This window comes from Hyperolius riggenbachi, chromosome 7 (genome assembly GCF_040937935.1).
Source record: "Hyperolius riggenbachi isolate aHypRig1 chromosome 7, aHypRig1.pri, whole genome shotgun sequence".
Lineage (NCBI taxonomy): Eukaryota > Metazoa > Chordata > Amphibia > Anura > Hyperoliidae > Hyperolius > Hyperolius riggenbachi.
The window spans coordinates 113553472-113579591 of NC_090652.1; the positions used below are offsets into that span (position 1 = coordinate 113553472).

General features: G+C 42.9%; 1 protein-coding gene across 3 annotated transcripts in view; it reads right to left on the reverse strand.

Annotated features, from left to right (window-relative positions):
* Positions 1 to 3212: 3212 nt before the first annotated feature.
* BAIAP3 (BAI1 associated protein 3) overlaps positions 3213 to 26120 on the reverse strand; it is a 317725-nt gene continuing 294817 nt past the window's right edge. For all 3 annotated transcript variants that reach the window (XM_068244533.1, XM_068244531.1, XM_068244534.1), the window contains 3 exons: positions 22096 to 22219; positions 7961 to 8166; positions 3213 to 4912 (listed from right to left, as the gene is read on the reverse strand). In XM_068244533.1, coding sequence (XP_068100634.1) covers positions 4812 to 4912; positions 7961 to 8166; positions 22096 to 22219 — 431 coding nt within the window. In that variant the 3' untranslated portion in view covers positions 3213 to 4811. The remainder of the gene's footprint in view (positions 4913 to 7960; positions 8167 to 22095; positions 22220 to 26120) is intronic.

The following is a 26120-nucleotide window of genomic DNA, read 5'->3' on the forward strand; positions in this document are numbered from 1 at the left end:
ATCAGATCGGATATGCTGGAAAAATCTTTATATTCGATCTAACTGAATAATCGAACTAAATTATCTAATCGAAAAAAAATGAAAAATTGTACCATGTGTGGCCACCTTAAGCTTTCCTTACAATAGGCACTGTTCATACTAAATGGCACTCCAGGACAAGTCCTGAAATGTCTATGCACAGAAACTGAATGGCTCTCCATGACTGTGCCTCTGAAGTGCCTATGCACATAAACGGCCCCGATCTAGATATTAACCCCTAGCCGATCACTCCAAGCCAGTTGGCGTGAACGCATCGGCAGCCCCAGGACCACTCCACGCCGAATAGCATGAATGGCTGCAGGAGGGGATTGCAGGAGATTGCGCACACTGATGCCTATCACAGCCAATCGCTGTGATAGGCCGGCGGGGGGAGGGAGTGAGGAAAGGAAAATTAATTTTAAATAAAGTAAATTTATTTAAAAAAAAAATAAGAAAATGATTTACAAATATATATATATATATATATATATATATATATATATATATATATATATATATATATATATATATATATATATATATACATATATATAATGAACATTGGGGGACCGATCAGACCTCACCAACAGAAAGCTCTGTTGATGGGGAGAAAAGGAAGGGGGGGGGGGGTAATCACTAGTGTGCTGAGTTGTGTGGTCCTGCAGCGAGGCCTTAAAGCTGCAGTGGCCCATTTAGTAAAAAATGGCCTGGTCACTAGGGGGGTTTAAGAAGTGGTTAAATATAGTTTAAGTCCTTCCCAAAGAGGAATAGTTGGGAATTATGGTAAACAAGACTCCATTAAAACTCACCAGCTGGGGGCTTAGACCGGGTTTCCACTGCTGCGAATCCAGGCCGATTCCCCGCCCACGAATTCGAATGGATTTCAGCAGCCTATAGAAGTCTATGAGAGCCATCCGAATTCGTGGCCGAGGAAAAATCTGAGGCCCTGCAGCATAATTTTGTGCGTAGCTGTCCGAATCCCATAGCCGCGCATAGCACGGCTAGAGGGATTCGACTGCGAGAGGCAACAGCTGTGCCGGCATCGCGTCTCGCAAGACGCATGCCGCCGCACAAATGGAAACCTAGCCAGGGAAATGTCTAATACCTTTCTATCGATCTTGGAAAGAGATGTGTACCAATTTGTAATCAATACCCTGGTAGCTAGATTAACATGTGATTATATATGGAAGTATATAGGACCTCAGTAGTGATGTAGCGAACATAGAATTTTGCGTATGCAAACGCAAATTTACCGCAAATGTTTGTAGCGGCCTCCATAGACTTAAATGGCAGAGGAGCAGCCGCCAAATTTAGCGGTTAATAGCAAAGCCGCCGTACATGCCTGAAACACCAAATTTGCAGGGGATGTTAAGGAGGACAGTGGGAGCAAAAGGAAAAAAAATCAAAGAGGCCTTACAGTTTTTTGTTTTTTTTCTGTTAAGAAGGACAAGGGGATTTTTTTTTTCAAAAAGAGCTGGGAAATGTTTTAATGGCCACCAACTTTAGCGATGAATAGCAAAGCCCCTGAACATGCCAGAAACACCAAATTTGCATGGTATGTTAAGAAGCACAATAGCAACAAGAGGAAAACAAGCGTTTCAAAAATACCATATAGTTTTTGAGAAAATGTATGCTAAAGTTAGTAGAAAAAAGTGGCAAAGTAAAATGTGGTAAAATGACAGACAATGGATTAAGATTTATATAAATGTATTTATTTATTTATTTTTATATATGTTCAGAGTGTGGGAAATATTTAAAAAATTATGTGTCCCCCCCTTACAAGCCTCTTTAACCCCTTGTCCCCCTCTGGGATAGCCAGAATGCGGAGCCCCGACCATGTGGAGCTTTGCACCCTAAGCTATATCAGCCTGCATGGTCCATGGTATGGGGGTCTCTGGGAAACAGGGTCGGCCAAGCCTCCCCCTCTCCCCCAGAGCCCTATTCCAATCCATGGACAAGGGGCTCTCCTCCACCTCTGTTGCCCCAGGAGAAGGTGGGGCCACCGATGCCCTGGGGGGAGGGGGAGTCACAGTGGCATATGGAACTCCCCTTTAAAACAGGGAGGACAGGTGGGGAGAACAGCAGGAGTCCACAGTGCAGCCTCCATCCACACAGGACGGAGAGAGAAAAGCATCTTTGAATTTCCCTCCAGGGCTGCCCATTTGTTCCTTAACAGACCAATGAGGATTAGGAGCCAACATGGGTGAAGGTGCCAGTATGGGTGGAGGTGACAGGTATGGGGGGCAGGGAGTACAGCAGGAGCCCGCAGTGGAGCCTCCACACAGGACTGGGCTCTCAGCTATACAGAATAGCTGAGAGTTGTGGCGGGAAGCATCGTGTGTGGCTAAAGCCGGTGGAGATCTTCAGTCAATTTAACAAGAGCATATTGGCGTGGGACTTTTCTGAAAATATTGCCATGGGAACATTTTTTTAAAAGTTGCTGGTAAGTATTTATGATTAATTAAGAACATTAAAGAACTTTTTTTCGAGGTTATATTTTTATTTCATTTAACTCTTTGTGCAAATGGGTATTTCTCCTGGGGAGGGGGCTGGTATCTGGGGGTCCCTGTCTTAAAGGTGTCTCCCAGATGCCACCATGAACCTTCCCCATTTTCTCCCTGGGGCACTGAAGGTGGGGAAGAGCCCCTTTACATGGATTGGAACAGGGCTCTGGGGTAGAGAGAGAGAATTGACCGACCCTCTCCCCCAGAGCCCCCCATACCATGGATTATGCGGGCTGGTATAGCTCAGGGTGCGAAGCTTCATGTGGCCGGGGCTATGCATTTTGGCTATCCCAGCATGTATGGGTGACAAGGGGTTAAAGAGGTGCAGGAGAGGAGACCCCACACCATTTTTTTTAATATATTTCCCACACTCTGAACATATATATATATATATATATATAGATAGATAGATAGATAGATAGATAGATAGATAGATAGATAGATAGATATAGATATATACATTTATGTACATGTTAATACAGTATCTGTCATTTTACCGCATTTATTTTGCTACTTTTTATCTTTAACATCAATGTTCTCAAAAACTATAGGGTCTTTTTGAAAAAATATTTTCCTCTTGTTCCCACTGTCCTTCTTATCACACCATGCACATTTGGTGTTATTAGCAAGTTCCACGGCTTTGCTATTAACCACTAAAGTCGACGCCCATTAAAACATTTCCAACACTCATCCCAAGGAACTATAAAATCGATTTTCTAAAAAAAGTAAGGTCTAAGGTCTTTTTGAAATAAAATTGACCTCTTGTTCCCACTGTCCTCCTCCACATACCCTGCAATTTTTTTTTTGCTATTAACCACTAAAGTCGGCAGCCAGTGATTTTAACCTAAAAAAATGTGAAAAATTTACATTTTTAACAAAAAAAGAAAAGAACGGAGAACAGCCCAAATTCATCAGGAACTGACCACTGATGAACAGTTTGGGCCTCAGTACTCAAGGTCTAGACTCGTCCCGTTAGAAGATTGGGTCATAATAATTTAGAATTATTGCTGGTCACTACAATTTGAGCTTCTTCTACATATCTAAGTGGCTTTCTCTCGCAGGGTAGAGACATGATTGCAAAAGCATCAACCAGTATTGCGACAGGCTGCTTGTGAACAGTGGGCTGCCACTACCATGAAAGGCTTGCCAAAGGAGTACATCTCAATAATGCAAACTATTTGTGTTATTGATCAGGTGTTATTAGAAAGCATTCTATGAAGAATGCCTTAAAAGTGCACTTATCCTTTTAAAATACAAATACTGAAAAGATCATTAATATGCCATTAAATGCATTAGTGCCTTTAAAAGTAATGTAACTGACACAGTATGCTGTATCTAGCGTGTTCTTTTTGTTCCCCTCTTACCACAAAGGACAACTGGAATAAGCAGTGCAAGCTGGGCATAAGAACACAAGAGGGGTGGGGCTACATGTCAGGAATCGGGTACAAGGGGTCTAGGGTTTAAAGCCTGGTACACAGCTTCAATTTTGATTTGCCAACTACTGACCAATTTTACCACCTCCATGTAACATAAGAGTTTATCTACACACTCTGTTCATAGTATTCACAATCTATTAACTCTCATACTAAATGGAGGTGGTAACCACTGAGCAATCAAAATTGAAAGTGTATACCAGGCTTATTGCTGGTCACAGGGGAGATCTGATGTGAGAGATGTCTGGAGGATCATATAACATAACAGTGGAGGTGGTTTCATAAAAGCAAATGTGCTCTCTGTGTTGACTCCAACTAGCCAATCAGGTGCTGAAATAAAAATCAGGATGTTTATTGCACAACAACATGTTCAAACTAATCACAGTGAGACATTGTCTTCACAGCACCTTCTCTACAACAACCACCGGCACTGCTGGTAAATTCTGAGATCGCTCACGTATCTCTCAGATCAGATCTCCCAGTGTATGTCCAGCATGACCAGCCAGTGCCAGTTACAGCGTCCGTATTGCTGGCAATGACACTAATACGTTTATTGACATTTAACAGATTATCTTATTTTTAAGAAAACAAAAAAAAATCAGGACAGTAATGAATTCCATAATACGCTGATTATTACAATACTCATCCAACACTTAATATTTAAAACTTCATTTCTCATAAATAGACCGAAAATCATAGCAATAGATAACAAAAGTCATATCAAAGTAACTGTAGCTTAATGTCTCCCCCTTCCAAATGGGGCCTGACACAATACAGTACAGCTCTGCCGCCTCCTTGGCAGCTAAAGGGTCAGTTAGCTATAGAAATGCCAATATCTAACAGTAGAAATGACAGTTCAGTCATCTTCCATGTACTTCTCCATTTCTCTTAACTTCTTCACAAAATCTTGTGCTTCTTTATCTTCTCTCCCATCTAGCATCTTCAGCATTGACTTCACTAATGAAGAGAAACACAAGCAAATAAAATAAGAATCTTGATGGATTTCACGTTTATGTCAATATTCAGAGCTCACCTGAAAACATCACCCTCATAATGAAAGGTGATGGTTCTACTGGAACTTTGGCAGGCCATGTGACCAATTGGTAGAATTTAGTTATGTGATTCTTGATGAAGAGAAGAGGTTTTTTTTTTTTTAAAGGAAATAAGAATGGCAGCTTCCATATCCCTCTTACTGCTGGTTTTATTTTACCAGTTATTGAATCATCAACAGTATATCTACACCCCTTCAGACTTTATCTTAGCTCCAGGGGCATAGATATGCGTACTCCGCCACATGGGCATTCCTGCCCGTGTTCCTGACGCTGCCCATTAGGACACTGACTGGTGAATGGGAACAGGTGCTCCCAAAGACGATCAAAGTGCCTGTAATCAATGATCAATGGCATCAACAGTAGCACATTTTATTTTAAAACTATATATGACTAAAAATTAAGAAATAATGATATTTTTTTTCTTTTTTGTTTCTTATTATTCCCGTTAAAATGCATATAAAATAAAATAATTCTTAGCAAAATGTACCGCTCAAAGAAAGCCCAATTTGTGGTAAAAAATGAAAAGATCATTTTGGTGTGATAAGCAGTGATAAAGTTATTGGCGAATAAATGGGAGTGATTAAATGTGGAAATTACTCTGGTCCATAAGGGAAACACTGTAAGTTCAAGTGGTTAAAGGACGGGAGGTTATAAACAAAAGGTCCTTCTCCGGGTGAGTTTACAGCCAGTTAGTGTTCCAAATACGTTATGTGACCCAATCTAATCTTCAGATCCAGGACCAGGGGCCAAGCAGCCATGGAAAGCCTTGATTATGTACAATCAGATACAGAAGGTGGTTTTACCAACACAGTAGTCTTCGGTAGACACTCCTGGTTTCCCAATTTTGGATGTGAAGATCAAGTTAGATCAAGTAGCAGAAGTCTGACAGGATGTATAGGGGATTGGTGATCCACACTATAGGAAAATGTTTTCTCTAATACTGTAATGAAATACTTTTTTCAACTCTGGTTGCTTTGCATGTTTAGAGGCTTGGAAAAACACAAGGAAATATGCATTCCCCATTGAAGAATGATTCAATCAAAATTATTGGATCAGCCACTGGAGTAAATTCATCTACCAATCAATCAGAACAGACTGAAAACTAATAACTTTTTGTCTGTTAAAGTGGACCCGAACTCTTGCACAGCACACAATAAATGCTTTATTCCACATACAGTTGTTTACAGCAAGAGGCACAGCCATACTATCCCAGAAAAAAACAACACATATATAAGTAGATAAATACGTCTGCTACTTATGTATTGTATTGTCCGTGTTTTGATTTCAGTGAATTTTATATAGTAAATAAAGAGAATTCTGTTCCTGGCATTTTCCATTTTTATTCCCTCTGACTGAAGCTAATCCTGATGTCATTTTCTCTCTTATTCTTTTTTTCCTCCTAGAATCTGCACTGTCATATCTAGAGATGCTTTGTATACACATGTGTGCACAGCATAGATCGCATTTCAGCAGCTCACTGAATTGCCCTTAGCCAATCAGTGAGGAGCAGGAATGTGGGAGGGGTGATGACAAGTTTCCTTCTCATTGGCAATGTACCAAATAGAGCCAAGCTCACTAAGATAAGATTTAAACAGTGGAGATATTTCTGATTAGATTGGAGTGCTTGCAGTGCAGGGTCAGGTTGCAGGCTGCATAATAAACACAAAGCAGTGGGTCAATGGAATTTGATTTTATGGCTGACAATCCCGCTTTAAGAAATGTACTTATCTGTGTTCTTTGCTTGTTTAGGACAATGAACAGGTCTAAATAGTTCTTATAAGAATTTGTGAATAGACTGGAGGAGAGCTCTGCCTAAATAATTTATAGCAAAGGACTTGGATTAAAAAAACGAAGAGGTACAGTGCAGTTTGGCAAAAATTTGTAGAAAAACTTTATTAGTACAAAATATCAAAAAATCAGAAAATGTTTAAAAGCTTTTTCAATTCCACACATATCATAGGTCTTCATATAGGTTAAATCACTGCCATGAGGCATAAATGATTAAAGCCGATAGGTAAGTATTATATTCTGGCTTGGTTTAATTTTGAAGGAAATTTTTGTATCTTATAGGCCTATAAGATACAAAAATTTCCTTCAAAATTAAACCAAGCCAGAATATAATACTTACCTATCGGCTTTAATCATTTATGCCTCATGGCAGTGATTTAACCTATATGAAGACCTATGATATGTGTGGAATTGAAAAAGCTTTTAAACATTTTCTGATTTTTTTGATATTTTGTACTAATAAAGTTTTTCTACAAATTTTTGCCAAACTGCACTGTACCTCTTCGTTTTTTGAATCCAAGTCCTTTGCTATAAATTATTTAGGTCACTTTGGGCAAGGTGGACTGCCCTTAAAAGGACTTTGTGTTTTGATCCTTCACGTTTGATAAAAAAGGACGTCACCCAATTATATGCATCTAGGAGAGCTCTGCCTAGGCAGCTCTCCATATAGTAAACACGGTTTAACCCTTTCAGTGCTTTCTGCAAATGTGAAAACAAGTAAAACTTCATTTTTTTTTTTAGGATTACAATAAATTGAAATGCAGTTTTTTTTTGTTTGTTTGTTTTTTATAAAAGGTCATCATGCTATGGCTAATTTTTTTATAGCAGGGGAAGTTGTGAATTTAGTTCCACTTTAAGTGATTGGAGGTACTGCACATATCGCAGCATGTGTTTATGCAAATAACATATCGATCCAGCGGAAATAGCTGGCAACAAGAAATCAGATGGGAGGGGCTTCCTACATTGGTTTGGGCTTCCTGTTCCACTGCTTACAGATGGGTAAACCAACCAAAGAGATCGATCTCTCAAAAGATAAGCTGCAAATCCCCCGTACACACCAGGCCTAAGACTATTAGTTGGCTTTAACATCAAATATTAATTGTCATTTTTATTTATTTAAAAAATGGGATCATTTTACAAGAAAAAGGGGGACTGTTCTGTTTACCATTGGCTTTAGGTCTTGTTAGCTTTAATACAGTTGGCTGGACATTTCTGACACCTCCGGTGATGTGTGGTCGGCTCAGTCCATAGATGGTATTCATGGGCAGGACAGCCTCACCGGCGAAGTCATTTGTGGAAAGCCAGTCGTGATCCATGACTGTGAAGACGATGCATGCGCCTTTCCTCCGACATAGATCTGATGACACTGGACTGCAACAAGAAACATTAACAATTCTCTTTAAACCTACTGGCACTGAGCAGTGAGCAAAGCATATACAGAGATTAGATCTGGCCTCATGCAGAATGGTGCAATAAAGACTTGTCCTTATTTCCCACCTTTTATCCTGAGCACAGAACATGAGAATCTTAAGGACATGTTCTTATATGTTTTTTTCACATTTCTCATGTCTATAGAATTCAGTAATTTGGAAAAAAATGTGTTTTCACAAGCATGCCCATACATTATCACACATATACGCATAACTGAGAGAATGTATTTTCTAACGCTCATAGGACCCGATCTACATCACTTTTCTCCTGAATTTTCTCCTAGGAGATCATTTTACATCTTCTGTTTAAAATACCCGTTTAGCACTTTGCTATGTAAAAAGTATTAAAAAGAAATGGTAAAAAAGTACTATCCACATTATATTTGAATATTTTCTTGCTTGCTGGTGGTTTCAATTCAAAGGCATTTTATAGACTCATTTTTACCAAATGCATTAACATCTATGGCCCATATGCAATTCACTTTTTCTCCTGAGTTTTCTCCTAGGTGATATTTCCTCAACGTGTAATAAAATGCCTTTACAGCCACCAGCAAGCAAGAAAATATTCAAAATAATTTGGATAGTACTTTTTCACCAACTTTTAGGTTGTTTTTTTAATTGTAAAATGCTTAAAGTTATTTTAAATAGAATATGGAAATGATCTCCTAGGGGATAATTCAGGAAAAAAGTTAATTGCATATAGGCCCATGCCGCATATGTAATTACCTTTTTCTCTTGAGTTTTCTACAAGATAGATAATTTTTTACCTTTTGTTCAAAATAACTTTTTAGCACTCTGCAATTAAGAAAGTACTAAAAAGGAGGAGAAAAGGTATTGTCAAAATTATTTTGAATATTTTCTTGCTTGCTGGTGGTTTGAAAGGCATTTATAACAAGGTGTGAAAATATCACCTGGGAGAAAACTCAGGAGAAAAAGTGAATTGCATAATGGCCATAGACATTAATGGAATTAGTAAAAATAAGTTATGTTGCCCATAAATTTTCATGTAAAATTTTAAAAAAACACTATGGTGAAATGAGAATTTCCATATTTGCTTATCAGTATTGATCAACAGAAATAGACCACATTAGTCTCAACTTGCACTGTACTCATTGGTTTCTATACACAACTGTGTATAGCGCCCCCCTCCTCACCATTTGGAGTGTATATAGGTAGGTAGCCAGCTAGTATAGTTACCCCTGTATAGCTAGTATAGTCTCCCCAGTATATCTAGTATAGTTACCCCAGTATAGGTAGTATAGTTGCGCCACTATAGGTAGTATAATTACCCCAGTATGGCTAGTATAGTTAGCGCAGTACAGTTAGTATACTTAACCCAGTATAGCTAGCAGGGCCGGATTTCTGGCTAGGCCACATAGGCCATGGCCTAGGGCGCCAGAAATTCAGCTCTGCTTGGGGCGGCAGAGGGGCAGAAAGTGTGTGCAGCAGAGCAGAACACCCTCCGTTCATTCGTGCTGCCTGCGGCTCGCCTGACCGCCATTTGCAGCCTGCACTCTCTCCCCGTGACTCCTCTCTGCTCGCTGGGCTCTCCCCCTCCGTTACTATAACACTCCCCCTCCCAACACATATCTGCAGACCGCACGGACAAAGTCTGTTCCATGTGCGGCGACTGGTTTGGGGACAGAGACACTTACTACAAACAGGCAGCTTTGTATCCGTAGTCCTCAATAAAGCGGCCGCCTGACTTTCCCTGCAGTTTGAACTTCAGTAAGATGGTGGGCGCAGATGTACAGAAGAGACACTGGTGTGTTTACAAACAACACTGACTCCGCCCCCTTGCCTTCAGTACAGAGCGGCGCGCGAAGATCAAAGACCCTGTACTTCCTCTCCTCCAGGATATGCTGCCTGCTCCTGCTTATCTCCATTTAATGGGATAAATTAGCATTAGAATACAAGCGCCCACCCAGGGATCAGTGACTTTGGAGCTATGGGGACAAAGCACGGAGGTGTCACACTTCAGTCAGAAGACCAGGCTGGGAGGAGTAAGTAAACAAACAGCTGCAATGCAATGTCTGTAGATAAGCTCACTTGGCAGCTGCAGCTAAATGCTTCCTCTCAGCCTGGTTATTGTATTGCCTATTCTGTCTCCCTGAGAAACATCTCCTTTCTTCTGCACTTTTCTTCTCACTCTCTTTTCCTGTCCTATCTTTTGCTCTAGCTACCTCTTTTCCTTCCTTCCCCATCTCTATCCTTTCCATCTCTTTTGTTCCTCTTCCTTCCTCTGTCTCCCTTTTCCTTTTAATTTTGTATGTGGGGGAGAAGGAAACAGCAAAGGCTGGGACACTTCCCTGATATCCCCCTCCACTCTGTCTTTTGCCCCCTCCCCCCACTCCCTGCCTCTCTACCATTCTCTCTCCTTTCCTCTACTTTGTGTCACTCTTTTCCTATCTCTCTCCTCCTGTCCTTTGCTATCCTCTTTTTCACCATAATTGTCCCCTCTCTTGTACTCTTTATAGTTCTCCCTTCTCGCATTCTCTCTTTCCTCTCCTCCCCTATATTGCCCTTCACCTCCCTTTCTCCATTCTTTTGTTCTCTCCTATCTTCTCCTCTCCCTCTCTTGAACCCAAAAGCCTTTAGACCAAACCTTTGAGGCTTGGACACATTTGGATACTTACATTGGGAGGAGGAAGCCTCTGGAACCTAAAGAGGCTTTTCTTGTCCTCCGGTGCCACGCAGATCCAGCGCTCAGACCCTCAGGCATCGGTCACATTAAGCAACGCAGATGGCTGTGCGTTCGGAACAAAAGCGCACGCGATTTGCACGCCATCTGCGTAGCCATGCTTTGTGCTGCTGATCCCATTCATTACTGTGAATGGGATCAGCAATAGCACATCGCACTGCTGCGCAGCTGGATGTCAGAAGTGCTGTCTATGCACTTCTGATGTTCTTGTTGATCGCACACCATATGCGCTGCTGAAATACGCACAGCAGCGCATATAGTTTGAACGAGGCCTCAAAGTGCAGCTGCACTGCATCTCCGCAGTATCAAAACCACTCAAGCACCGGCATATAAAGCTGAGCCTGACTGTATCCATGCTACTGCACAGGTGCAGACGGCCCACACTGACATGTAATAGTGTTGACATCTTACGTAGCCCTTTGCAGTCATGCCGTTGATTGTCCTCAGAGGAGCTCACAATCTAAATCTTCCATAGTCAGTCTAATGTCCTTCCATATTATTATTATGTATTTATATAGCACTGACATCTTCTGCAGCACTTAGAGCGCACATAGTCATGTCACTGACTGTCCTCAGAGGAGCTCACAATCTAATCTTTACCACTGTCTAATGGCTGGTACACACATGTATGCAGAGCTGGAGGACCTGTCTGATAGCTTAAAGGAGTCATCAGGCAAAATCTTACAAAACGAGTGCTACTTACCGGGGGCTTCCTCTAGCCCCAAGCTCCCAGCATGTCCCTCGCCGCAGCTCTGCAGCCAGCCATTCGCTGGAGCTCCGTCCCGGTCCCCGGCGATGACGTCAGAGTGACTGCGGGGTCGCCCTGTACTGCACGAGCGGCGCTGTCAATCACCGCCACGTGCGCCGGAACTACTGCGCCGGCGCAGTACAGAGCGACCCCGAGGTCACTCTGCCGTCATCGCCGGGGACCGGGACGGAGCTCCAGCGAACGGTTGGCTGCAGAGCTGCAGCGAGGGACATGCTGGGAGCTTGGGGCTGGAGGAAGCCCCCGGTAAGTAGCATTCATTTTGTAAGATTTTGCCTGATGACTCCTTTAAAAGATGCCAGATTACCATTACAAGCCTGGGCGGCAAGTATGGGGGGGCTGTAATATTTTGTGTGTGGGGGGGGTGGGGCGGCTTTTGACAGTTGGCCTAGGGCACTAAGAGATACAAATCCGGCCCTGATAGCTAGTATAGTTACCCCTGTATAGCTAGTATACAGGTCCTTCTCAAAAAATTAGCATATTGTGATAAAGTTCATTATTTTCTGTAATGTACTGATAAACATTAGACTTTCATATATTTTAGATTCATTACACACAACTGAAGTAGTTCAAGCCTTTTATTGTTTTAATATTGATGATTTTGGCATATAGCTCATGAAAACCCAAAATTCCTATCAAAAAATTAGCATATCATGAAAAGGTTCTCTAAATGAGCTATTAACCTAATCATCTGAATCAACTAATTAACTCTAAACAATTGCAAAAGATTCCTGAGGCTTTTAAAAACTCCCAGCCTGGTTCATTACTCAAAACCGCAATCATGGGTAAGACTGCCGACCTGACTGCTGTCCAGAAGGACATCACTGACACCCTCAAGCAAGAGGGTAAGACACAGAAAGAAATTTCTGAACGAATAGGCTGTTCCCAGAGTGCTGTATCAAGGCACCTCAGTGAGAAATCTGTGGGAAGGAAAAAGTGTGGCAGAAAACTCTGCACAACGAGAAGAGGTGACCGGACCCTGAGGAAGATTGTGGATAAGGACCAATTCCAGACCTTGGGGGACCTGGGGAAGCAGTGGACTGAGTCTGGAGTAGAAACATCCAGAGCCACCGTGTACAGGCATGTGCAGGAAATGGGCTACAGGTGCCGCATTCCCCAGGTCAAGCCACTTTTGAACCTGAAACAGCGACAGAAGCTCCTGACCAGGGCTACAGAGAAGCAGCACTGGACTGTTGCTCAGTGGTCCAAAGTACTTTTTTCGGATGAAAGCAACTTTTGCATGTCATTCGGAAATCAAGGTGCCAGAGTCTGGAGGAAGACTGGGGAGAGGGAAATGCCAACATGCCTGAAGTCCAGTGTCAAGTACCCACAGTCAATGATGGTCTGGGGTGCCATGTCAGCTGCTGGTGTTGGTCCACTGTGTTTTATCAAGGGCAGGGTCAATGCAACTAGCTATCGGGAGATTTTGGAGCACTGATGAAAATCTTTATGGAGATGAAGATTTCATTTTTCAGCACGAACTGGCACCTGCTCACTGTGCCAAAACCACTGGTAAATGGTTTACTGACCATGGTATTATTGTGCTCAATTGGCCTGCCAACTCTCCCCCTGACCTGAACCCCATAGAGAATCTGTGAGATATTGTGAAGAGAAAGTTGAGAGACGCAAGACCCAACACTCTGGATGACCTTAAGGCCGCTATCGAAGCATCCTGGGCCTCCATAACACCTGAGCAGTGCCACAGGCTGATTGCCTCCATGTCACGCCGTATTGAAGCAGTCATTTCTGCAAAAGGATTCCCGATCAAGTATTGAGTGCATAACTGAACATAATTATTTGAAGGTTGACTTTTTTTGTTTTAAAAACACTTCTCTTTTATTGGTCGGATGAAATATGATAATTTTTTGAGATAGGAATTTTGGGTTTTCATGAGCTGTATGCCAAAATCATCAAAATTAAAACAATAAAAGGCTCGAAGTACTTCAGTTGTGTGTAATAAATCTAAAATATATGAAAGTCTAATGTTCATCAGTACATTACAGAAAATAATGAACTTCGTCCAACGGCTGCTGTAAGGAGGGAAGGAAGCAGGACAGCGGCTTCCTGTAGCAGTGATATACATCGCCGTTACCATGGGAACCTCTATCCTGCTTCCTTCCCTCCTTACAGCAGCTGTGGGACGCACTGCTGTTATAGAAGGTGCTGAAAAGAGGACAGGGGCTACCGAGCAATCTAAGAGAGGAAGCGGCCACCAGCTCATAAGGGAATTGGAGCGGTGGCTGTGGGGGGAGGGGAGGCAAGTGGCCAGACCCACGGCCCGGCGTAAAACTGACCACGGACCGGCAGTGGGCCACGGCGTGGTGGTTGGGGACCCCTGCTCTAAACTATAGCTAGTAGTAGCTAGTTAAATTAGTGGTAGATCAGGTTAATGTTAAATCCTTTAACTGGTTACCATCTTGTACCACTAGAAATTCCACAAGACTTACCGTATATACTCGCAAGCAAGCCGAATTTTTGACCCCCCAAAAGTGGGCCAAAAGTTGGGGGGTCGGCTTGCTTGCGAGTCATGTGTGGGTGGGTGGATAGGTGCTGTCCCTCCCCGCTCCCCCTGCGGCCGCCGCTGCTGCTATTACCTCAGGCGGCGCCGCTGCCTCTATCCCCGTCCTCCTCCGGTAACTCATTCACACAGCAGCGCGCCCCCCGCTGCTGTGATGACGCAGGAAACCATAGAGAGCGGTTCCCATAGTAACGGCATCACGCTACAGGAAGCCGCACTCTATGGTTTCCTCGTCATCACAGCAGCGAGAGGCGCGCTGCTGTGAATGAGTTACTACCGGAGGAGGACGGGGATAGAGGAAGCGGCGCCGCCTGAGGTAATAGCAGCAGCGGCGGCCGCAGGGGGAGCGGGGAGGGACAGCACCTACCCACCCATACTGGGGCATTATGCTAGCTATATGGGGCACTATACTAGCTATAATGGGGCACTATACTAGCTATACTGGGGGCACTATACTAGCTATACTGGGGGCACTATACTAGCTATACTGGGGGCACTATACTAGCTATACTGGGGGCACTATACTAGCTATACTGGGGGCACTATACTAGCTATAATGGGGCACTATACTAGCTATAATGGGGGCACTATACTAGCTATACTGGGGGCACTATACTAGCTATACTGGGGGCACTATACTAGCTATACTGGGGGCACTATACTAGCTATACTGGGGGCACTATACTAGCTATACTGGGGGCACTATACTAGCTATACTGGGGGCACTATACTAGCTATACTGGGGGCACTATACTAGCTATACTGGGGGCACTATACTAGCTATACTGGGGGCACTATACTAGCTATAATGGGGCACTATACTAGCTATACTGGGGGCACTATACTAGCTATACTGGGGGCACTATACTAGCTATACTGGGGGCACTATACTAGCTATACTGGGGGCACTATACTAGCTATACTGGGGGCACTATACTAGCTATACTGGGGGCACTATACTAGCTATACTGGGGGCACTATACTAGCTATACTGGGGGCACTATACTAGCTATACTGGGGGCACTATACTAGCTATACTGGGGGCACTATACTAGCTATACTGGGGGCACTATACTAGCTATACTGGGGGCACTATACTAACTATACTGAGCACTATACTAGCTAAACTGGGGCACTTCACTAGCTATACTGAGCACTATACTAGCTATACTGAGCACTATACTAGCTATACTGAGCACTATACTAGCTATACTGGGGCATTTTACTAGCTATACTGAGTACTACCTACCTATACTGAGCACTATACTAGCTAAACTGGGGCACTTCACTAGCTATAATGAGCACTATACTAGCTATACTGAGCACTATACTAGCTATAATCAGCACTATACTAGCTATACTGGGGCATTTTACTTGCTATACTGAGCACTACCTACCTATACTGGGCACTATACTAGCTATACTGGGACATACTGGGGGGATCACGCGGCCAGCGTTTCCTACCCCGGCTTACATGAGGGTCAATCATTTTTTCCTGTTTTTTGGGGTAAAAGTGGGGGGGTCGGCTTACATGCGGGTCGGCTTGCTTGCGAGTATATACGGTACTCAGAAATATTGCTTAATATCAAGTGCGCTACCACAAACTTTGTGTAAACAGTGTAAAGCTATAGAACCATTGATTGTGTACTGCCTGCACCCCCTCTTCCCCTCCTCCTCCTGCCACGCTCTCACTGTGCTTTATACAATAAAGAATGGATGTATCAAGTGAATGTTTCATCAAAAAAATAGCCAACGGGGGCGCATGCGCGGCTCGCTTAAGATGGCCGCTGATTGAGGGAGCTCCGCTCCAGCCCGGAGTCCTTTTTAGCCTGTAGCCATCAGGAGCGCACAGCAGCATCGGGGAAATACCGTCCGAGATGGCGGAGAGGACGAAGAGGGGCCAGAATGCGAAATCGGGCCAGCAAAAGACCCAACCTGCCCGCCTAGACAGATACTTCCGTGATCTCCGCGGAAGCCAAGATGGCGCCGACCGGCAAGGGAGGGGAGGTCTCCCAGCGGTGATCAGCCCAGCCGCCTCAGCGCTGAAACAGAAGCCCGCACAGCAGCAGAAGGCTGTGGGATCAGGCGACTCAGCGCGGACACAGCAATTCCCACAGCAGCAGAACCCTCCGCAACTCCAGACAGCCATAGGCTTACCTGACCCAACGCTGAATACAATGGCCACGCAGCACCAGAAGACAACAACGCCGGCAAGCCCAGGGACCAACACAAAGGCCTCACAACAGCGGCAAGAAGGTAATGCCTCCCCAGCCACAGGCATCTCTCCCCCCATAAGCCCTAATATCTCTCAGGCCTCCCAGCAGCCTCAGCTCACATCTATTATGTTAGAGCAAGCTTTAGATAAACACAGGGACACCCTTCTCACCACCATTAACACTATGCTGCACTCTGCAGTCTCAGAACTTAAGCTGGAAATCTCTGGAATTGGGGAGCGTACAGCTGCACTAGAGACTAGGATGGATGAATTAATACAAGACCACAACCTGCTTTATGATGAACATTCACAAACCCAAGCAGATATTAAGTCTCTCCGCCTAGCACAGGAAGACCATGAGAATAGAGACAGAAGACAAAATCTTAGGATCAGAGGAATCCCCAATACAGTCCAGACTGCTGACATACGCTCTTATCTGGTGGACTTGTTTAATTCTTTGGTCCCTGATCAGCCCCCTGAATCTTGGAGGATGGACAGAGCCCACAGAGCTTTAGGTGCGACATTACGCAACTCGCAACTCCCTAAGGACGTGGTTTTACGTATGCATTATTATGAATCCAAGGAACTCCTAATTAATGCCACACGGAACATGCAAACTGTGTCTTTCCATGGGGATACGCTTGCAATATATAATGATCTGTCCCCTATCACCCTGGCGAAACGTCGGAATCTCCGACATGTCACTCAAGCTCTGCGAAACGCTGGTCTGATGTATAAATGGGGGTTCCCCTTTAAATTGATAGTTACCAAAGCGGGCCGTTCTTACACTCTACAAGATATTGATGATGCAGAGCCATTTTTACAATCTCTGGGCCTTCAAGCTTCTGCCCCTTCTGCACCACAAGGAGACGTTTCTACATCGGAACTGGCAGCCTCACCTAGACACGTACGTGTTCGGCCGACAGTGGAATGGACTACGGTACCCCACAAACGCCCCTCCATTGCTGGAAGTCAAAACTCCTCCCCCATCTGGAATAGCTCTCCTCGAGAGGACTGAACCGCTTGATAATTATTTTTGGATGCTTTTGAAGGATCCGGGCTGGGTCGACACCTTGGTTAGTTTGGACCTTGACCCGTGACATGGTACCCCCTTTTTGGAGACCACCCCGCTACCCGGTTTGGACACTGGGTTGGATTATGATTACAATCTTTTTTCTAGAACGCAATTTTCTTAAAGGTTGTTTGGGTCTCTCCATGGTTTGGCATGATGGTTCACAACCCCAGCCATGGGTCACTGTTTCTAGATGGCTATACAGCTATAGTCTATGTTACTGTTATAGGTTATATTGTTTGTTGGAATTATTAATCTTTCCCTTTTGCAGGATTGTCCCCGGACTCTTCCCCCACCCTATGATGTTGTCTGTTATTCGATACTTGAACGCTAAATCACTCTTAAAAATTTAAATAATGGTCCGAATAATATCACTTAATGTTAAAGGGCTCAATACCCCTCGTAAGCGGAATCTTTTGTATCGGGAAGCAAAGAGACTTAACGGTGACATAGTCTTGGTACAGGAAACCCATTTCAAAACCTCAGGTCACCCGTCCCTGTCATCTCAGACCTACCCACAAACTTACTATGCTACAGCGCCTACAAAGAGAGCAGGGGTAGCTATATTGCTTCACCGGAATGCTCCAGTTCAGGTCCATAAAGTAATTATAGATCCAAAAGGGCACTATATTTTATTGTTAGCTCAAATTCAAGGCCAAAATGTGATTTTAGGAAATATATACGCTCCTAACCAACATCAGGTTAAATTCCTGCGGAGGGTTTTACTAAAAGCAGAAGCTATGTCCACTGCCCCCTGGTTGATAGGGGGTGACTACAATATGGTTTTGTCCCCGAGCATGGACAGATCATCATTAGTTTCTAATGCTAGTCAGCATAAGATAACCTCCTCTGCTAGACAATTCCGGCAACTAATCCGAGAATATCATCTCTTGGACCTATGGCGCATGACCCACCCCAGCGAACGAGGTTACACTTTTTACTCTGCCCCTCATTCTGTATATACCAGAATAGACTACTTTCTGGGCAGTAGGTCTCTCCTCCCTTTGTTGGGCGCTGTTGACATCCACACGATGACATGGATGGATCACTCTCCCATAGTATTCCAGCTATCCCCTAACCCCAAATATGTGAGACAGACGACCTGGCGTCTCAATGAATCACTGTTGAACGACCAGACATTTGTACAGGGAGTAAACGATAAGCTTACAGGATTTTTTGAACTGAACGAAGGGTCAGTAACAGAATTTTCAACAGTGTGGGAAGCCCACAAGGCTGTTATAAGGGGACATATGATTTCAGAAGCTTCCTGGCGTAAGCGACAACGAGACAGGCTTTTTAGAGAAGCATTGGCTAATTTATCTAGAATTGAAACCATACACAAACAGAGGCCCTCTCGAAAACACTATTCGCTTCTGCTCGCTGCCAAAGATAAAGTGAATAAAATGCAATTGTCTCAGGTAGAGAAATCCCTAACTTGGTTAAAACAAACATACTATGATAAGGGTGACAAGCCACACACTCTTTTAGCTAGGAAACTGCGGCAACAACAGAGCCAACAAATAGTTCACTCCCTCCGAAAGACTAATGGCATCCAGACGACAGATCCCATAGAGATCTCTGAGTTATTCTCTGAATATTATAAACAGCTATATGCCCTGCCCCACACTGTATCCCCGGAATCACATACATCCAAGATGGCAGAGTTCTTCTCCAATATATCTCTCCCTACGCTGTCAGACCCTCAATTAGAAGCCCTTAATGCTCCGGTCACTCTGGACGAAATACTAGAGGTGTTGAAAACACTACCTAATAAAAAATCTCCAGGTCCAGACGGTTTCCCCTATCTATATTATAAAAAATTTTCCTCAATTCTGTCACCTCGCTTGGTCATATTGGCTAACTTAATTCTACAGGGTAAACCACTGCCAGACTCGATACAAAGGTCCCTCCTCACAGTTATCCCTAAGGAGGGTAAAGACCCCCAACAGCCACAAAGTTATCGCCCAATTGCCCTGCTGAATTCTGATCTAAAAATCTTCACTAAGACATTGGCAAATAGATTAAACACTGTTCTGCCATCCTTGATCTCTTGGGATCAGGTCGGATTCATAAGAGATCGCCAGGCAGGAGATAACACACGCAGGACGATTGATCTTGTTGAGATGATGGGACGCGGTCGGGGGCCTTCCCTGCTCCTAAGTCTGGATGCGGAGAAGGCCTTCGACCGCCTCTCCTGGCCATTTCTGTTCACCACATTGGAAAGGTTTGGTTTTAAGGGCCAGTTTCTCACAGCTATACGTGCCTTATACTGTAATCCCTCGACAGCACTGAAGCTCCCATTTGCTCCTCAGAATTTCTTCACAGTTCAAAATGGTACACGCCAGGGGTGCCCCCTCTCCCCACTTCTGTTTGCTCTCAGTATAGAGCCCTTGGCCCAATGCATACGTTCTGACCCAAACATAGAGGGGATTATTGTGGGTAACTCGGAATATAAACTTTCGCTCTTTGCGGACGATATTTTGCTTACATTGTCCCGTCCTCTTACCTCCCTTCCTAATCTCCTGAAGTTGCTCTCACAATTTGAAATAATATCTGGTTTTAAAGTTAACACAGACAAAACGGAAGCTCTCCCCTTGAACATTCCACAGGAGTCACTAGATTTCCTCAGAAAAAACTTCCCATGCAAGTGGCAATCACAGAGTATTAGATACCTAGGAGTTCAAATTGCCTCATCCTATGATAAATTATTTGAACTTAACTACCTACCCCTTTTTAAGAAAATTAGAGCAGATCTCCTAACTTGGCTGCCCTATCCGATTTCTTGGATAGGGCGGATTTATGCCTTAAAAATGAACTCCCTCCCAAAACTTCTCTATCTCTTCCAAACCCTCCCAGTATCAGTCCCCTTATCCCACCTACGAGCTCTACAGGCAGATTTTATGCGATTCATTTGGAGACACAAGAAACCCAGAGTATCCCGGCAGGTAATGATGGCGGACAGGGAGAGAGGGGGCCTGGGTGTCCCTGATTTAAAAGCTTACTATTTAGCGTCCCATTATAGGCAGATCATAGAATGGACTAAACGGCCTCCTCATGCTAGATGGGTCCCTTTGGAAAAAGCAACTACCTTTCCTCACTCACCCTTAGCTTACATATGGAGCCAATCACACCCAAGAGGCCTCCCGGAGACCACCCTCTCTTCAATTAAGTTTACAATCCAACTCTGGAGGAATTATGCTACAGACTTACACTGGTCCACTAAACCTTCTTTACTTTCACCTATTTTAGGGACCCCAGAGTTCGCCAGATCACTCTCTAAAACCTTCCAAGAATACTGGGGAATTAGGGGTGTGGAATATCTAGTAGACCTCTGCCCAGCCCCAGCTCATCGGTTTGCCTCATTCCAAGATCTTCAGGAAAGTCATATGATTTCAGGGGATAAGCTCTTTGACTATTTGCAAATCCGGCACTACGCCCTCTCACTGTCCCATACTCTAACATTTACACATATAACATTCTTTGAACGTTTAACCAGAGCCCAAGATAGGCAGAAAGGCATGATCTCACTACTATATGAGGCTATAATACTGACTCCTGTGGAATCTGTAGAGTACCATCCCTATATGTCTAAATGGGAAAAGGCCTTGCCAGGGCACATGAACATTTCTAAATGGCAAAAGATATGGGAAAATGCCCGTCGTACTTCAATCTGTGTACAGATAAAAGAAAACATATATAAATTGCTCTTTCGGTGGTATCGCACCCCTGAACTCTTACATTCCATTTTTCCCTCGATCTCTGATAGGTGTTGGAGGGGGTGCGGGCAGAGTGGGACCTTGGAACATATATTCTGGCTATGCCCCAAATTACAAAGCTTTTGGGCCTTAACTCATAAATTGATAACACAGGCTATACGGAAAGACGTCCCATATGACCCCTGGGTCCTCCTTTTAGGACTCCCCATTCCAAATACCAGAACTCCCACACAAAGAATGGCAAACACTATTCTAGTAGCTGCCAGACTATCCATAGCGGCGGCCTGGAAGTCCCCATCCCCTCCAACAATAGAGAGAGTACGATCTAAAATAGAATTCATCCGAAATATGGACTATCTAACACCCATCAAAAACAATACGGTTCCGGCCTTTGAAAAAGTATGGGACTTTTGGGATATCAATGTAGTCATGGCTGAAGGGCTATCTTAATCAAAAGATATTTTCTGAGGGAGGGAGGGGGGGGGACTGGGATGGGGCCCCGGGTTAAGCTGGTCATGGGGGTGGGGGGAGGGAGTCCGGCCTATATTCAATCCAGTTGATTCCTTGTTCCAACATTGTTTTAAAGGTTTAAATGTTATATATGGCTTTTGGTACTATTGTTATTAAGTACAATATTGCTTTCCATCGAGTATGTAATACTGTAAAAAATCTTTCTATATGAGGACTGGAATAATATGTTTATTATGGGTATGTTCTTATACATCCATTATTGTACTGTGCTACATTTGATATTCCTCAATAAAAAATTTTAGTACCAAAAAAAAAAAATAGCCAACATTTACAGTATATCAGCATTCTTATTTTTCAATGTATTTTTGATGTAATGTATATAAAACAATAACTGTATAACCAAGTACTCACAAATAAAACAGTTCATCAAACACTGGATGTAAAGTTTTGGCTTTAACTTGAGTGCGTTGACTTTTCACCAGAGGGAAGATGTGATGGGGACAAAGCTCAATAATGACAAATGGGTCACTGAGGCCTGCAAAAGAGAGTGTGAGCTGTGTGAACACGGAGCAAGGATTGGCCTGGCTGATGCACAGCCTATAAAGGGCAGCAAGGATCAGGAAATCAAGCTAATAACTGTTTTAGGCCTGGAACCCACCAAAAATTGCTAGCGGTTTTAATTAGCATTTTGTAAGCAATTTTATGAGCGTTTTCTGGCAATTTTGGTAGCGATTTTAAAAAGTGTAAGCTTTTTGCCAACGATTGTGATAGCAATTTGTGATTAGCGATTTTAACTCTGATTGATTGTTCCAATTTATTGTAATTTTTTTTACAGAGTGCAATTTAAAATGGCACACAATTGCTATGTGTAGTAATTCATGAGCGATTTGCCAGCGCTTCAATACTTTACATTAAAGTATTGAAGTATTACATTAAATGCTCCCAAAATGCTACATGTTCTGCGATTGCGATTTTGCTAATCGCAATCGCTACTGTGTAATTTGTTACATTTACTTACATTGGCAGAGCGTTTAGGGAAATTGCTAGCGATTTAAAGTGCTCCCCAAACACTCGAAAAAGCGCTCTAGTGGGTTCCAGGCCTTAAAGAAACACTAATCACCATTAATGATGAGCAAAACATGCCCTACCACGCTTTTTAGCTACACCTGGAAGTTGACGACAGCAAATCACTGAACAATTTACATTTATATTGTAGAGGGGTGGAGGCACCTAAAATATAAATCTCTCAGAGTGAAATATGATAAAATAAAGTCTTACCTCTCCAGGTGAACCAACCCAGACGAGGGTTTAGATCAGATAAGGTTTATTCAAGCATAATTTAAATTTATGTTGGTTAAAATGATCAACTCTCACAAGCTTTCCTTTGCTAATCCCAACTTCTGCCTGTTTGTGAAGGGTAATTATAGGCTAATGCCCATATTTTAAACATCAAAACTCCAAGGTTCTACAAGTTTCAAGCCATTTATAAAGTAGATATAAAAAAAACAAACAACGTTTTGTAAAAGTAATACCTTTCAATGGCTAACTGATAAAGTTATTTTTTTTGTTTGGGTAACACGGTACATAAACTTTCTGCTAAGTCATTTATAAAAAACACACTTCCCTTTATTTTACACTATGTGTCAGAGAACAACCTACTACCAAGACATTTTTAATTTAAAGAGAAACTACGACCAAGAATTGAACTTTATCCCAATCAGTAGCTGATACCCCCTTTTACATGAGAAATCTATTCCTTTTCACAAGCAGACCATCAGGGGGCGCTGTATGGCTGATATTGTGGTGAAACCCCTCCCACAAAGAAATTCTGAGTACCTACTCTTGGCAGTTTCCTGTCTGTGAACCCTGTTGTGGGAAATAGCTGTTTACAGCTGTTTCCAACTGTCAAAACAGCAAGCAGCAGCTACATCACCTGCCAGCAGTAAAAATGTCACCATGAGATAAATGTCAGAACATAAATCAGGGATTTAAAATATTTTACAATGGGCAAACACTGACTAAATCATTTATACATAATTATTGTAAAAATGAAGCACTTTTTTTTATTACATTATTTTCACTGGAGTTCCTCTTTAAATGTGACAGAGCACAAAATCAGGACACATACTTTAGCTTTAGAAAGTGTGAGAAGAAAACAGAACTGTGTTGAGGTTTTAACAGCTGTTGGAAACCTAAAATTTAAAATAACCCTTTGGATCTGCCCTAACAGTAAGTGGGCACATCTCCCCAACAGGAACAGAGATAGCAACTAGATACTGTTTTTTTTGTGCCGAGTGGGGAAACTTTCACCTAAAATAGTTACGGTTACATAGTTACATATAGTTATTTTGGTTGAAAAAAGACACACGTCCATCGAGTTCAACCAGTATAAAGTACAACACCAGCCTGATCCCTCACATATCCCTGTTGATCCAGAGGAAGGCGAAAAAACCCTTACAAGGCATGGTCCAATTAGCCCCAAAAGGGAAAAATTCCTTCCCAACTCCAGATGGCAATCAGATAAAATCCCTGGATCAACATCATTAGGCATTACCTAGTAATTGTAGCCATGGATGTGTTTCAACGCAAGGAAAGCATCTAAGCCCCCTTTAAATACAGGTATAGAGTTTGCCATAGCGACTTCCTGTGGCAATGCATTCCACATCTTAATCACTCTTACGCTAAAGAACCCTTTCCTAAATAAATGGCTAAAACGTTTTTCCTCCATGCGCAGATCATGTCCTCTAGTCCTCTGAGAAGGCCTAGGGACAAAAAGCTCATCCGCCAAGCTATTATATTGCCCTCTGATGTATTTATACATGTTAATTAGATCTCCTCTAAGGCGTCTTTTCTCTAGAGTAAATAAACCCAGTTTATCTAACCTTTCTTGGTAAGCGAGACCTTCCATCCCACGTATCAATTTTGTTGCTCGTCTCTGCACCTGCTCTAAAACTGCAATATCTTTTTTGTAATGTGGTGCCCAGAACTGAATTCCATATTCCAGATGTGGTCTTGCTAGAGAGTTAAACAGGGGCAATATTATGCTAGCATCTCGAGTTTTTATTTCTCTTTTAATGCATCCCAAAATTTTGTTAGCTTTAGCTGCAGCGGCTTGGCATTGAGTACGATTATTTAACTTGTTGTCGATAAGTACTCTTAAGTGCTTCTCCAAGTTTGATGTCCTCAACTGTATCCCATTTATTTTGTATGGTGCTAGACCATTGGTACGACCAAAATGCAAGACTTTACATTTTTCAACATTGAATTTCATCTGCCATTTATGTGCCCATATAGCCATCCTATCCAGATCCTGTTGCAATATGACACTATCTTCCTGAGAGTTGATGATTCTGCACAATTTTGTATCATCTGCAAAAATAGCAACATTGCTCACTACTGCATCTACTAGGTCATTAATAAATAAATTGAAGAGCACTGGACCCAGTACAGACCCTTGTGGGACCCCACTGCTAACAGTCTCCCATTTTGAATACGATCCATTGACCACAACTCTTTGTTTTCTGTCCATTAGCCAGTTCCCTATCCATGCACACAGACTCTTCCCCAGTCCTTGCATCCTCAACTTTTGCACCAGACTTTTGTGGGGAACAGTGTCGAAGGCCTTTGAAAAGTCCAAGTATATCACATCTACAGCATTCCCAATATCCATATTAGCATTCACTACCTCATAACAGCTGAGCATGTTAGTCAAACAGGACCTGTCTTTAGTAAACCCATGTTGATGCTGAGAAATAAGATTATTTTCTACTATGTATAGTCATGTATAGTATCTCTTAGTAACCCCTCAAATAGTTTGCATACAACTGATGTTAAGCTTACAGGTCTATAATTTCCTGGATCAGATTTTTGCCCTTCTTAAATAATAGGAAAAACGTGGGCTGTACGCCAATCCACTGGGACATTGCCAGTTGAAAGAGAATCACAAAAGATAAGATAAAGGGGTTTATCTATAACTGAACTTAATTCCCTTAGGACACGAGGATGCATGCCATCCGGGCCAGGTGCCTTGTCTATTTTTAATTTATTTAGTCTTGCCTTCACTACTTCCTGCGTTAAGTATTTAATATTACAGTTAGAAGATTGAGACTCTTCTGCCTCTGTAATTTGCAACCGTGCTGTTTCCTTTGTGAAGACAGAAGCAAAGAAATCCACCATTATCCACCATTGCCTCCTTGGGGTTGTTTCACAAAGCTTCCTTATTTTACACTTTAACTGTAAGGAGAGCTAATGCATAAGTAAAATTAATGAGGAGAGATAAACAGAAGACACAGAGCATTTATATTGCGCTTTTCTCCTGACAGACTCAAAGCGCCAGAGCTTCAGCCACTAGGCAGGCTCTATAGGCAGTAGCAGTGTCAGGGAGTCTTTCCCAAGGTCTCCTACTGAAATAGGTGCTGGCTTACTGAACAGTAAAA